Source organism: Pavona decussata, unplaced genomic scaffold (genome assembly GCF_977016875.1).
Source record: "Pavona decussata unplaced genomic scaffold, jaPavDecu1.1 SCAFFOLD_19, whole genome shotgun sequence".
In the NCBI taxonomy this organism is placed as follows: domain Eukaryota; kingdom Metazoa; phylum Cnidaria; class Anthozoa; order Scleractinia; family Agariciidae; genus Pavona; species Pavona decussata.
In genome coordinates, this window is record NW_028145442.1 from 2,975,800 (window position 1) to 2,991,291 (window position 15,492).

At 39.0% G+C, this 15,492-nt stretch overlaps 1 protein-coding gene across 1 annotated transcript; it reads right to left on the reverse strand.

The window, feature by feature from the left end:
* Positions 1-1,163: 1,163 nt before the first annotated feature.
* LOC146487079 (salivary peroxidase/catechol oxidase-like) lies at positions 1,164-10,191 on the reverse strand. The gene is made up of 8 exons (XM_085089718.1): positions 9,864-10,191; positions 7,794-8,367; positions 5,459-5,640; positions 4,197-4,459; positions 3,387-3,677; positions 2,654-2,888; positions 2,127-2,231; positions 1,164-1,307 (listed from the first exon to the last, which is right to left on the reverse strand). The coding sequence occupies exons 1-8, from the start codon at positions 10,116-10,118 to the stop codon at positions 1,257-1,259; spliced, it is 1,956 nt and encodes a 651-aa protein (XP_084945844.1). The 5' UTR covers positions 10,119-10,191; the 3' UTR covers positions 1,164-1,256.
* Between the last annotated feature and the right edge of the window lie 5,301 nt (positions 10,192-15,492).

Here is a 15,492-nt window from a genome sequence, read left to right on the forward strand (position 1 = left end):
TCAACCTTTTTCCCCTTTAGCTGAGAGAACATTTAGGAATACATATATATATTTTTTTTGGGGGGGGGGGAGGAGGGGGTCATTCTGAATTGAAAATTGTCCCGCTTGCAATGCTATTGCCTTCGAACTAGGCAAATGATCGTGGACCTTATACTTTCGTTTGTCAGTGTATATTCAAGACACTTATAGTCATGCTTCTTTCTCTCTCTCTTCAGGTATGTTTATTTGTGGATGCTCAATGTGATTGAAATATTTTTACTGAAAATTTTTGTAAAAAACTTGACGAGATTCCGATTTTAATTGCTTGACTAGCACTCTTCTAGCTGTTATGAAAGTGAACTCGTCTGATATTCAGAAAAGCACAGTTTGTAAATATGTTGTATTTTTATTACTATAAATGATGTAATTTAATTTCTATCAGATCATGAAATAAAAAGGAGACGTACTGAAAAAGAATGACTTTCAGATGAAACAATTTATTATATGGTCCGTAATAATGCCTACATTTTGTACAACGAGCTTATACGACTTCGTCTCTGCGAGAAGTGTTAAAGTATGGCCTAGATAAAGCACTTTTCACCCACCCCTGGATGAAGTGCGAAAATGCTCCCCGTCCCTGGAACCTCGGTTCTTAACAGTACAGGCTTTTGCATTTAAACAGGAAAAATTAAATTGTGAAGTGTAATGTTATAGATGCCGTGAAGGGTGAAACCCTTGAAACTCTTTCTGCATGAATATCAAGTTGGAAGATCGAGAATCGACGAAAATCTTTGGCCTTGGCGAAATTTGAACTTGGCTCTAGAGGAAACGAAAACATTTGAGAACAGGTGTCCACTGTTGTTTGAACACGTGTGATCGGCATGGAAATCCTGTCACTTACGATTCATCTAAACTCTGACCACAGCTATTAATGCTATTCAGCGGAGGAATAAGTGAGTGAGTACAGATACATGATTAAAAAAGGTTTTATTTCACTCAAACACACAGTGACAGCTATAAGAACAGTGATAAGAAATATGTGAAGGGCTCATGAACTAAAACCATCCAAATGTGTGCATACAGCGCCGTCAATAAAACTCAAGCAAACTAAAAGCCCTGCTTGCTCAGCTTCGTTCCAGGGTCTTCTCTCTTCAGAGGGAGGAGGAGAGAGGACCTGGGCACGAGGCTGGTTGCGAGGCAACCATTGCTTTAATGAAAAACACGGCTTCTTAACGTGCCTAAAAATCATTTTTTCAGCGCAAGAGACTCGCAGTAAACTATGGCGAAGCTTCACTCTTCATGGCCTTAGCAAAGTTCGGAATGGCTTCCTGCAAGAAATGAACACAACATCAGATAACTACTTCATGTACTCTACATGAACGAGCCCTAATTTTACACAGTAAATTTCATAGTGCAAACTTAATGCTCAACCAACAAATCATCACGATTTCAAAGTTAGCTTTCGAAACAAATAGTACTCGAATCTCTCATCAGGAACATTGGGCAAATAATTTAATTTTCGGACACGGAAATATGAGAGACTCTGGTAGAGGCTATGCTAGAAAGCGTTCCTTGGCGGGCTTTATCTCTCAGTCAAATTTGGGCGATTTTTATCGAAATGTTTGTGCTAGTTTGCCTGGTAAAATAGCGTCATACATCAAGGTAAGGTCTGTAAGACGATAATTATTTTATACAGGATGACCGAAGATTGCGGTCTTTGGATACTGACTGAAGCTATTTTCTTTGTATGCATTTCATGAGCGACAAGGTAATTAGAAAAGAGAAATTTAGCAAGGATTTGACCAATTCAAAAAGATATACGAGAAAATCTGGTAGCATAGCTAAGACAGCTAATGACCAAATATACTTCATTTTTAAAGAAGAATCGATGTTTTAGCGCAGATCACTACTTGGAGACAATCCCCAGATCGAATTGGAATTTGTAAATGTTGGTTTTTGAGCGTAAGGAAAATTGGAGTACACGGAGAAAAACCTCTTGGAGCAAGGACGATAACCAACAACAAACTCAACCCACATATGACGCGAGTCCCGCCCGGGGAATTCAACCTGGGCCGCATTGGTGGGAGTTGAGTGCTCTCATCACTGCGCCATCTCTGCTCCCAAAATCCGTAGTTAATAAAACTTACCTTGTAAACATCGCTGGCCATAATACCGCCATCAAGAAGCTCTTCCAACCTGCTCTCTGGGTTGCTATTGGCTGGCAGGGGGTTGACAGGAGGCATAACAGGTTGCTAAAAATGAAGTAAAGAGTTGTAAACGGAAACTGCGACCAGAAACAGTGCATGAATATAATAATGAAATCCTTAAGTGTGACCGAAAGCTACGAGCAGTACTTTCCTGTGGTGCTGTTTATTATGCTGTACAAGGTGGTCATAGCTTTTGAGTCTGTGGATGAAATCCTAAAGTGCAACCTGATTGAAATGAAAGCTACTGAGCAGTACTTTCCTGTGGTGCTTTTTATTATGCCGTACAATTAAGGTGGTTCTAGATTTTCTGCCTTTGGATGGAATACTGAAGGGTGAACGTTCAAATGAACGGCTAGTGAGCAATACGTTGCTATGGTGCTGTCTCTTACCCTGTGACCATTGAAATGAAACTTTTGAGCCTGTGGATGAAATCATGAAAGCTATTGAGAAGTACTGTGAGAGGCTACCGTATCTTTCCATTTAGAGAAATCCAAATCTGGAATATTTTGGCAGTCTGTTTTCCTGTTATCCCAAATGTTCTCCTTTAGCATCACTTTCGGCTGGATCTGCGATATTGTGTCGCTGTTTTCACAGATGATCTTTGCCAGAGAGGTCTTTCTTATCTCGTCCAGTTGTTGGATGTTAAATCCAGTTAAAGTTTTATCATTTTCGTACCAGAAGCGGTCACCAATCCTTAAATTCCTGAAATTAATTTACAGTTACAGAAATTTGGGGTTAGTATCAATGTTTATTTTTTAACAAGAACCACAGCTCCAGCTGAGTTCTATTCTATCGTTTAACCGCCGGCAAGTCTAGAAATGGCCGGCATTCGAATTCTTTTATGTGTCGCGATTTAATGTAGGAGATGTAATAGCCACGTACCCTTTAAGTCTTTAAAATGTGTGACACAGCCTTCGTCATCAAAACCAGGAGCCCATGACCAGGAAAAGGTTTGACGTAAGACAATTTAATTGTCATTGCTCTTCTTTGATTGGATATTTGAACTATGGGCGCTCTAAAGGCCTCCTGAGACCCGCTCTAAAATAAATCGACTCAGGAAAGGATTGACTCTAAGGCCTCGTATGAGAGATAGAGGCTCCGGGTCTTGAGCTCTTGTCAAAACAGAACATCTGTGTGGCAAGTTAAGTGTTAACTACATACTCTGTTTCACTGAAACTCAACAACAACAAATTGACTTACTTGAAACCCTCAGCCAAAATACGGGAGAACGTAGGTCCCATGTGTGCGCCTTCTTCGACGTTTTCCAGGAGTCCGCCAACATATAAATCAACTCTGTTCATTTCACCATACAGCTGTCTAAGCTTCCGTTGCAAATTCCATGGGATTGTAGGATTTTGTTTGAAATGCCTTTTAAAATCGACATACGGGGGAAGGCCATGATCTCTTCCTCGCTGGATGTTTATGGCAACAAGATCAGTAATCTGTCCAGGTGCCGGCTTCATTTTCAGACTCACAGAGTGGGAGAAGAACCTTTTAAAAACGCGAAAATGGTTAACCAATTTTACAAAACATTGTTTTAAAAATTAATTGCATTAAGTTTGAAAAATTTTGGACATGTACAAATTCATTTATGAAGTCTCCTTGTTGCGTTTTATCTTTACTAAAAAAGAAATAAAATATAGTCAAAAACTCTGAAGAACAGATGTCCACCGGCGAAAGATCACACGTGGTTTTTCTCGACACAACTAGCTTAGTCAGTGAAAGCAAAATTATTGAATTTAAATACACATACTCTTCAGTGACTCTTTGTGATACATAACTCATTAATTAAGTGTCACTTTTTAGAAATGGTGAAATTAGGCCAGTGTTAGGATAGGGGAGGGAGGGGATTGCGTTTTGCCTGCGAATTTTTTGCGCGCCCTATACTACGGATTCGAAAAAGAAAAATACACACCTTCCCTCCCCTCCCCCCTCCGTTTCTGAAGCTTGAATAAGCAATCCTCCTTGGTGCCTAGTAATCCTTTGTCAAAAACTGAAAAACATATTTACCTATCAATTTCTTTAGCAGGCTGTTTAAGCATCCCGCCTAAAAGGCCGTCAATGCCACCTTCTTCATACAAAGGTTCCGGGTTATGAAAATCTGCCACATCTAAAGGATTCGCTCCAGTGCGTTCGTAGAAGTTGCCCACAGTGCTGTGGCCGTACCTTAATGCGGCCGTCGCGAAACTGTTCGTTATGGATAGATCGACAGTCTTACAGTAGTCATTGTGAAAATATCCCTTTGGGCGAAGCAACAGACCATACTCTTCAAGCTGTTAAGCAAAGAAAGCCAGTTATTAGAAAGAGTCATTGATCAGCTTCCGTCTATCCGTTCAAGATTATTTGATTTGTGCCTTATTACAGGAAATAAACGCTTCAAGAAATTAACGCGAACTTTGAGTCGCGTTAGTTTTGTTAAAGTTAATTTCCGCGTCATTAATTAAATGATAAGTGGCGCCTTAATTTCCATTATTTTCACACCAAATGCTCAATATACTCAAAAAGGAAAAAGCCTTGTTTAACAGGGTGGAGATCCATCGGTATCATGGACACTGTGAAGAACACTCGAAGTGGCCAGATTCCTCCTCTTAACCCCTACGTTTAGGGACAATTCCACGAACATTGTTTGCATTTCGGATCTTTACACTTGGTAAGGTTAAAATAGAGTTGTTCCTTGTTGTCTCAGCAAATTCTGTTTCTTTCTGTAATTCGCGTTAATTTCCGTCATTTTGAAATTTTAGGACCTCTTTCGCGTTAATTACCCTTATGGGGAAGTAATTTTTCCTTCAATTCGCGTTAATTTCCAATACCTTAATTAACACAAGCGTTAATTTCATATAATAAGGTATATCATTTATCTAGCAGTAATTGTATCAACCATCTCAAGTTTCCAAATCTTTTTTTCACTTTGTTTTTGGTATTGTAATGACGAAGCCTTCGCTTTGACAGATGGGCTAACGCTCGAAACATCAGCACCCGATTCTCGTGCAATTTTTCTATAATTATTTCGTTCGACGTAGGAAGAACGCTTCCTAATACGGATTTTAGTCGGGATTTTATGGGTCTTGTCGTGGATAGGTCGACGGATCTTGGGACGCACATCTGGCATCCCCTGCAGATTTCTTTGTAGGGGTGGATGACATCACAAAGAAATAGAGAGAGAGAGAGAGAGAGAGAGAGAGAGCCTGGGATCGAGATTGGCCTAGGTTTGTTTGGTGACATCGAACGCACTCTCTAATCTACGATTATTGCTAGTTGTAAGATAATCATACCAGTGCTGGACTCAAGATCACTGGAAGGTACTCGTTGTAGGTGACATGCTGCATCATAGCGCCAAGTATTTTCCTCGTTTCAAAGAATAATTTGTCTGACCCCCAGTTTACATTTATTCCTTTCAGCTTCAAAGCAATCCTGTTGTGTTCTCTCACCCAAATAAGATGAAGCACATTTAAAGCTGAAACGAGAAGGACAAACAGAATTTGTAAGCGTTTGAGATAGAGAGTAGTGATGGCACAGCGATGAGAGCACTCGCCTCCAATGTGGCCCGGATTGAGTTTGTTTTTAGTTCTCGTCCTTGCTCCGAGAGTTTTCTCTCCCTGGTTTTCCCCTCTCTTCAAAAACCAACTTTCCAGATTCCAATTCGATCTAGAGAGTGTTCCCAAAAATGAACTTCGCACCTTTGGTATTTTTTGGACCTTCTTGAAAATCTGTAAACCTGGAGAATAAGATTCGGAGCAAGTATAGGAACCAAAGAATGGGACCCAACAACAAACTCGACCCACATCTGACAAATGGCAGTGAGTCAGTATCAAACCCAGGTAAACAGTGAAAGGCGAGTGCTCTTCCTTCAGTACCAAATGATGCATCAGAGAATTAACTCTGCACTTGCCACGTAAAATGCTTCAGAAGTGAATCTATGAGTCCCCAAATGAGCGTTACTTTTTAGTATAAGTAGACCACTCGAAGCAAAGGAAAAATCGGACCTACGACCTCCGATTTTGATCAAACTTTGCACTACCGGCTGAACTACGAGGCCAAGACGGATGCAAGATCGTGAGTGATATTGGTGGTAATTGCGGCAACGTGGATGTGAAGGCCACAACTTATGAATGTTGCGCCGTTAGTACTAATTCTCTGATTCATCATTTGTGTCATTAGTGCTAGCGGCACGTCATTCATTGTACCGTTCAGTACAGTTATATCATCTCTACTGCCCACATAAAGACCCACCCTTTTCTTATGCAAATACTTTTAGTTAAATTAACTTGCCTTGCCACTTTACAACTTGCAAATAAACAAGGAAAACAAGTAAAACCGAAGACAAACATACAAAAATGAGAGCTCACTACAGTTTACTATAGTAAATTATTATTATTATTATTATTAGTTTACAATAACAGATCATGGGCTCCTTAAATACCACCATTGTTGTAGGGATCCTATGGTACGTTGTTGTTGTTTGGGGTCTTTGATGGCAGTTTATACTGTAGCTGTTGTATAAAGTGTTTATCGCGTCAAATGGAGAGCCTTCTCAAAGACTCCAATTCCAGTCGCCAGCCGCGAAAATTTCCCGCATAAAAAATCAACGTAAACCAGGGAAACAACCCGGTGTCCCGTAAAATTTTTAAGTGAACAAAAAATTTAAAAGATAATAAAAATCCGTTGGCGATAAGGTTTTACGGATTATATGTTTTTGTGAGTTTGGGAGGTTAACAAATCATTAAGCGGTTGATCAAAAACTTATAAGTTATTTTGTGAAGATTGGTAAGCGTTTCGTGTCTTTAAATGCAGGACATCCGGAAAAGCGATTCACTAAATGGTTAATTTGACACACACACAGACGTTTGATCGCGTTTAATAGGGACTTTACGCAAACATGACGCCGACGGCAACGAAAACGTCAACAACAAAAAAGGCTTAATGAGCTAAACAATGCTGTGCACGTGCATTACAAATTTTGATACATTTCGTCGCCATCTTCGGCCAAACAACAACGTGAAATGCCCAAAATCAAGGTTGTATGGAGAGCGTGAGCACATGACAGTAAATTTTTATTCGCTGTGCTAACTTGAAGACCGTTCCCACCTGTTCTGTTATTGGATAGTTCGGCCACATTCTAGAGGTTGAACGAATTGGAATAAGCGCAAAATAGTACAAGTAGCACGAACTTGTATTTTCAAGTGACGTTTTCGTTGGCTTTGCCGTCGTGGTTGCGTAAAGACCCCAATATCAAGGACAGTACCTACTTTTGTTACTGCGCATACATTCTGCGCAGTTAAAACTATGCGTAGAAAGCAGAACTTAGCAAGTGCTTTCGGTATCCAAAAAGGAAATTGGGAGTAACAAAGCATTTTTCAGAGATAACAAAGCTTCAGTTTGAAAAAAAAAAACGCCATAAGTTGCTTTGTATTTTACTGCTTTTAAGAATAATTGTTTTTATTTATCTCTAAAAATGCGCGGTTACCCCCAAGTTTCTTTTTGGATTTCAATAGCCCTTCAAAATCTACCTTTACCACATAGTCATAAACCGGGCAAAAATACTTTAGTATAAGTAGGCACCGTCCTACCACCTTTTTTGTTTAAGGGCCTGGCGACCAATATTATTACCTGGGGTAACGTTGTTTCTCCTAAAGTCTCCTGTATAAAAGCAAGGGCTGGTCCCACGCTTTGATCGGCAAAACATTTTTGGTAGAGTGGGAGGCAGAAGAGGCTTCAAGCCTGCGTCACTGAAATGTGTCGTAAGAAGCAGTCCATTAGGTTCCGGAGGGTTACCACGGACCCTACTCAATTCATCGTCATTGTTGCCATAAATGTGAGACGCATCTATGTAAGTTGTAGCAATGTTGATCTGTTCTTCATCGGAACCTTTTTGGCACCTTGTGGCGCGCTTCATTGGAATGCAATGGATATTCCTCTCGATAAAATCATAGTCTGTTGAGTTGACCGGGATCCCATAGCACTCAGTGCCAGCGCTAAAGCACTCGATACAGGATGAAGTGGAACCATCTTTGTGCATCGTCAATGTGATATCGTGGGTGAAGAACTGGCCAAAGACTGTCGCCATGCTTGTGTGGTTTATGGATGCTGGCGACTGTTTATAAGGGTTTTGCAAATCATTACTTTGAGGGAAGAGTTCTCTGCTGACACGCCTCGCGCTTGGGAGATCCAAAACATTAATATCCTATTAAATAAAACAAAATAATTTTTTTGCTTTAGAATATTGTTAAGTTCCCGGATTAAGAACAGTTGACAGGTTTCCAGTACTTTCCATCACTTATAATTCGACGGATTAATGCTATCACTTTTTATCAGTTCAAACAATGCCTAATCATTGACAAACAATTTATAACAATTTTGTTGACATAATAAGTTACACTAGCAGTGATGGCTCTGGCAACAAGTACCTGAAACACGTTAAGTTGTTAAAAATACTCCTAATTTAGCTTTAGTTGGGCGGTTAAAAGCTAGATCAGTGACCCCCACCGCAAAGTTTAAAAACATTTGTTGGCAGAGGTGCAGAGAAACCTTAAATTTTCGATGAAATACACAAACGAGGTTTGCATAAACCATCACTGGATATGTTAGTATGAAGAATTTGGTGTCTTTGTGCGGTATCCTTGACCTTAAAAAAAACTCCTGTTGTAATAATAATAATAATAATAATAATAATAATAATAATTTATTACTTATATTGCGCCTTTTCTATACAATATTCAAAAGCGCACCACAATAGCATATAACTTAATAACTAAACTTACACCTATAATATAAATCATACAAATCTTTCAATAAAACTAACAACTATTTACATTTTAAAATCAACACAGAATAACAACCACTGTAGACGAACTGTTGTGCCAAGCAACTCAAAGCCATTTAGTTAATTTTTAAATTTTCTAACTTGCGCCTTATCTAATCGCTAATTTAAGATCTTTCTTTCCTGGGCGCCGAAAGCCGATTAACGCTAATTCCTGGTTAAAAGTTAAACGAGGTTTTCATCTCACTCGTTAAAATGGTTTTGAAAAAGCTAATTTTAACCTTATGAGAAAAAAAGTGAGAGACAAAACTCTTTTGGAAGTATCATTGTTGGTTAGTAATTAACTTGTAATCAAAGTTCAAGCTAACCCAGGATGCGCTTAATCGTGCTTTGAACAACTCGGACAGCTGTAGTGTTTAAGTACTCTAGGTCATGTCGAATATGGAAATTATTTTGAAACTTCATTTACTTGGAATAGCATAACTCGGAGTAACAGGGTGTCCAGAATACCATAGCTAGAATTGTAGCGGAGAAGCGACAAAAGTGTCCTACCTAGATATAAGACAGTCATGGCCTTGATAAATAATAACGATAATAATAATAATAATAATAATAATAATAATAATAATAATAATAATAATCACCATCATCGTCATCATCATCATCATCATCATCATCTACGGAGACTCCGTTTTACATTCCAGCTAGACGTAGTTACATGTCGCAGATTGGGCGCGGTCATTAGGAGTACAATTTGCACGTGCATTTCTTGAGCACAAACATTTGTTTTAAAAGGTGGAAGCTTCAAAGCCGAGGCACTCCATCAAAGTGCCTACAAATTTATGCACTGTTAAGAACCTGTTCCATGGTAGGTCAACAAACAAACAAACAAACAAACAGACAAAACAAAGAAATCTCACCACTTGTGGCAACAATCTTCTAAATGGAGTCGTTGCTGCGCCTAAAGTTTGGTTGTCTACGTTGTTACATTGGCCCGTTATGCTTCTGTAGGGATCCAAAGGTGGACAGGAAGTGGGCGGGCGTGGTTTTATGATGTTCTCACAGCTTTCAATATAGAATTCATCCTCTCTCGGTAGAGAAGACATCGTTAAACAAGGAGTCAGCCACGGATTCAACAATCCCAGGAGTAAATAAATGGTCAGCTGTGAACTCATTCTGCGCTGCAAGTAAAAAAAAAAACCACAACTTTTTAGTTCTTATGTACCTTTTCTAAAACGTGGCAGAGGTGTCTCTCTGAAATTGACTGTCAGTTTGGTTTGAGGGATTACTTCCACAGATTTGACGCATGTGAATTTGTGGCGAAAGTGCGCAAATTGCCCTCAAAAGGCCATCCTGTTCGAAAGCCGATTAAATACTAAAATGTAACTTTTCCACGAAATTTACAATACCGATCAATGCTTCCAGTGATCAGCGTTTATGTGTTACTATTATGCTGTACAAGTTGCTCTTAACTTTTGAATAAGTGGGTGGAATACAAAGTGTGACCATTCAAATGAAAGCTACCAAGCATTACTTTTCTGTGGTGCTGTTTATTTTTCTGTACTAGGTGATTCTAACTTTTGAGTCTGTGTATGAAATCCTAAAGTGTGACCATTCAAATGAAAGCTACTGAGCAGTACTTTCCTGTGGTGCTGTTTATTATGCTGTACAAGGTGATTCTAACTTTTGAGGCTGTGTATGAAATCCTAAAGTGTGACCATTCAAATGAAAGCTACTGAGCTGTACTTTCCTATGGTGCTGTTTATTATGCTGTACAAGGTGTTTCTAACTTTTGAGTCTGTGGATGAAATCCCGATGTGTGACCATTCAAATAAAAGCTACTGAGCAGTTCATCGCAGTACTGGCAATGTTTCTAACGCTGCAAAAAGGTGCTCGCAAAATCCTGTGAAAAATCAAGAACTGAACCTGACTGGTTGAAAAGAAATAACGGGATCTACCATCAAAAACAAAAGAGCAAACAAAATGACTCGCCTACACAAAAAAGTTGTTTTGGTTGTACGAAACGTTTGCTAGTTTCCATTTTTCTCTGGACCGAAACTGAATGATCTTAAATCCAAACAATCACTCTCTTAAACGACAATTCCACTATTTTGCCAAAGTGGTGAAAATATGTTCTGACTCAGTTATATAGTTGAACTTCTGCTTGTCCAACTGATCTATTTCTGCCGAGTATAAAAAGAAATCTCTCTCACCTGATCAAAGGACAGTCTGTCTACTTTATATGTAAACTCCCTGGAAAACACAGCTTGAACTGAGATGTAAACGTTTCCTTTCTTCGATTTATATTTTACTTGAAAGACGTAAACATCTACTTAACGCCTGTGAAGCCACCTCTAATTTTAAGGTAATTAACACAGCTTTTCGAACTTTCCGCTACAGTACAGCACAGGAATATACAGTTCCGGACATTAGCAGCCACAAAACAATTAATTCTTTTTCCAGTGACGTTCTGGCCCCGTGCAGTTGTTCAAAGGCCGGATAACTTTATCCGCTGGATAAGGCACTATTCGGGGTCTAAAATATACTTCATGTTAAATGTTGTCCAAGGTTTTCTACACTCCTAAACTAGACTGTGGTTAGGGTGTGCATATTCGCTTGTACACGATGAAATACTGAAATCTTTGCACAGATTGAAACTGTCAGATAGTGACTTATCCACTGGATAAAGTTATCCGGCCTTTGAACAACTGGGGCCTGAGTTTTAGTCAAACAGTTGAAAACACTCAGACAGGCAGAAGAAATGGAAGCCAAAAATTTCAAGACAGAATCTTTTTTCCCCATATCATTTCTTTAAAGTTTTCTGTATTTGCTTTGACTCAGAGTAAGCGAAATTTTAGAATTGTCCTTCAAGGCGTAATGCAAGAAAACAATGATGACAAATGTTGGGCAATTTTTTGCGTCAGAGTTGAATTATTTAGGGTAAAAAAAGTATCAATGGTTTCGCGTGGGCTATATTTCCGTTAATGTCGCGCTTCGTTAAATGTTAGTAAAATCAAATTTGCGAAAACGAATGCCGCAAAGAGGGTCTTCACAACTGATGGCTGAGAATCTGCCGAAATATTCACTGTCAGCTGCAGAGAGCTGATAACTGACTAACTGACTAAATTAAACCTCATTATGAAAGCGAGGCTAAGTGCAAAGTTTTTCTTATGAATGATAAGTTTTCGTTCACATGCAAACAAAACTAATTTTCATATGAAAAGCTTTGCACTTAGCCTGGCTTTAGTAATGAGGTTCAAAACAACTCGGAAATGGCCTATTATTACTACAATGAGATGGCTAATCTTTTCCCAAATCAGAAGGGTGAATTTTACTTCCATGATTTGTCAATAGCTGTGTAGCTGATGCCTGGAGAATAAAATACTAAAGCGAAGATGGCTCGGAGCATCATCAGAGGATGATAAGCAGTGTTTGTTAAGTCTTGTAAGATATGTTAAAAGTTCTTCCGAAATCTTTGGATGCCGTCCTAGACACTGTTCGGCTAATGACACGAGCATCATTGATACAATTAAAACCCGCAAATACATGTGATAAGTAAAAGTTAACTGGGATCCAGCTTAATTAATTGCTAGCTTAGAAGTGGTTTAGATTTAAACTGGCAGCTGAGAATGCAGCACCCTTATTTTAGTACAGCACAAACGCCAGGGAGAATATTTAAGAAAAATACTTTAACCGTCGTTTTTTGTATTCCACGATTGTCTATCGGAGCCCAGTCGTTCAAAGCCCGATTAAGTTAATCCTGGTTAAGGTGAACTTTGATCCGAATCAATAACGATTCTTCAAAAAGATTCAGTTTGTTCCTCAGTTTTGACTTAGACTTTTCTTTACCACTAGCTTAAAATTTGCTTCTAAAAATTCTTTGAGTGGTCGAGAGTAAACCCTTGGTTAGTATTTAATCGGGGATTAGTGTTTTAAAATCAGCTTTCGAACAACTGGCCTCGGGTGTTTGAAAGGGATATTTTCAGTTTGTACGCCGTTACCATTTGTCTGTTCGGCTTCATTTAGCATGTGAATTTAAAAGGCAACTACTAAAAGGATCTGGGAACATAGGACAGAGTATTTTAAGTATTTTGTTTGAATATACTCGTTGGGTCGGCCAAAAGTTCCAGGAGGTACCCCATAGCCCTTCCCCGGGCAATAAACCTTTAGCTTTTATACCGGAATCTTTGCACTTCTGGCTATTCTAAAGTTTTGTGTCGACCACCTTGAAATGTCGCAAATAATTTTACCAGCGACAGTCAGTCACTGACATTTTGTTTCACGATGTGTGCGAAATTTAATGCCCTTCAAAAACTAATTGGACCAGGTTAGGACACAAAACGTTTTTTCAACGGCCACTGAATGGCTCCAAGAAAAAGCTGGTTTCCTGACAAGAACAAATTTCACTTTTCCGGAAGGTTTTAATGTTGAACTGTTGTTAACTTCGTCCTAGAAATTCAGTTGTTATAAACTAATTTGATACTGAACAGAAAGAGGCAAAAGTCTATACTATTTTCATAGAACGAGAGACTTCATTATAGGGCGGCTTTTAATGACACGTCTTCATTTACAAGTAAAATCTATATAGATTTCTTTTTTTCTTACCTTTGCCTTGTACCTTGTTGTCGCTTATTTTCACAAGGTACGTAATTCCACGAGCATGGCATGGCTTTTTAAATTTTTCTTATGGCTTTCGTTGTCGCGTTTTTGTTTCCACTCATGAATTGACTAAAGTAAATAATTTAGCTTGATCCACCAACAGGCCGGAAGTCATTAACAAGTTCAACGGAAAACAGGGCTTTTCACTGCAATGGTGTCAAGTTATTCACACATTACAGCGTAATGACAACTTTATTAGGTGCAAAATTATTTAGCACTGTGGTGCTAATTGATGACGTTGTAAATAACTGAAAAAAATAATGTAAACTAAACATCAACGTCTTTTAAAAACTCCAACTGGCAGGAAAGCTTGCCAGGTGGCTATTTACAAAGCGTGGCGGAAGATTTGAAACGGGGACCGCTACCATGAAACAATTCAGAGTAATCAGAGAGGGGACTGGAACCCAACCATTCAGCCATTCTGCCTCCATTGTACAAACAGTACAATACAAACAGTTGTCCCTTGTAATTAAAACATCCGATCTTATCGTATCCGTACCCGAATACATTACTGTCAAAGTTACAAGTTTAAAGGTCTCTAAAGTGGCAAGTGATTTAGCTTTGATTGTTGTAGCTGCGTTCGGCTGTGCAAGCTTTTGTAAGACTGTATACAAACTCTATGTCAAGCCAGCACGACTCAATTGTAATAAACATTCTTTTTTCGTTAGAATTGTCAAACTATGGAATGAATTACTGGCTGATATAGTGGAAGCTGATAGCTTTCAGCATTTTAAATCTAAGCTCAAAATGTTTTTAAATATTTGACTGTAAAGATCTTGATTTATGTATGTATTGTTTTCGTTTTGTTGAGGGAGTTTTCGCATTGGGGTAACCTCTAAACTTCCTTTTCTAGAAGTACTTTTCTTCTTAGTATTTTTTTTTATTTGTATATATAGTCTGCTTCAGGAATAAATAAAGTATGTATGTATATGTATGTATCTATGTAAGGTCATATATAGCTGCATTGTAGTGTTGTGTGGCGCATTATATGGCTATGTATGGCTCTGAGTAGGACTGTTTACAGCATTGTATGGCTGTACAGGCGTTTAGGAGGCTGTATGGAGCCAAATATATAGCTACTTAGGGTTGTGTAGCTCTTTGTATAGCCATGCATAACTCTGCAAGGCGGTTTACAGCCTTTGTAGGGCTTTAATCCACTCGAAAGCATTGCATAACTAGTATGTATAGCTGCATGTGTAAGGCTGTGTAGCGCTGTGTGCAGCTATGTATAGATGAGCATGTGAATGTATGGGTATATAGGGCCATGAAAGGGTACTGTGATTTATTATTCAACGCAGAAAACTGTTCAAATATGGTCATGGTGCCCACCCGAGTGAAACAAAGCCGGGAAAAGAGTCTGTAAACCAGAGATATATTTAGTAAATAAACCCCTTCAGGCGGCTGGTATGTCGGCTGATATAACGTCCGCGGCTAAAGATTGTCCGAAAAATCAGTAACTATTCGGCCAAGAAGCGAAGCTTCGAGGGCAAGTGTGAAATAAGGTTTAACTCTTAAGGTTTCGGTGCTCAATTTGAGGATGCAGCGGTCGAAATGAAGTTTTCAGAACCTAATTGGCTCCTGTCAGTCTCCTCTCTGACCTCAAAGGAGGATTCATGAGAACTGCAAACGCTTTCAAGCTATCAAATATTTTCGAGGATTTTATTGTATCATCTGCACGGATACGGATTTCCTACTATCATGAGGAATGAATTCTTCGTCGGCAAAATAGGTCACGTCTGCTTTCTCTCATTTTTCGAAAACAAAGCGTGTATATATTTGATCCCGAAATGTGGTAATATCATGGACTTTGCCTGTGCCTCCTTTTTATCGTTCGTATTCCTGAAGAAACGTCTGACCATGACGAGGAAGTGAAGTAAGACCCCTCAGCGT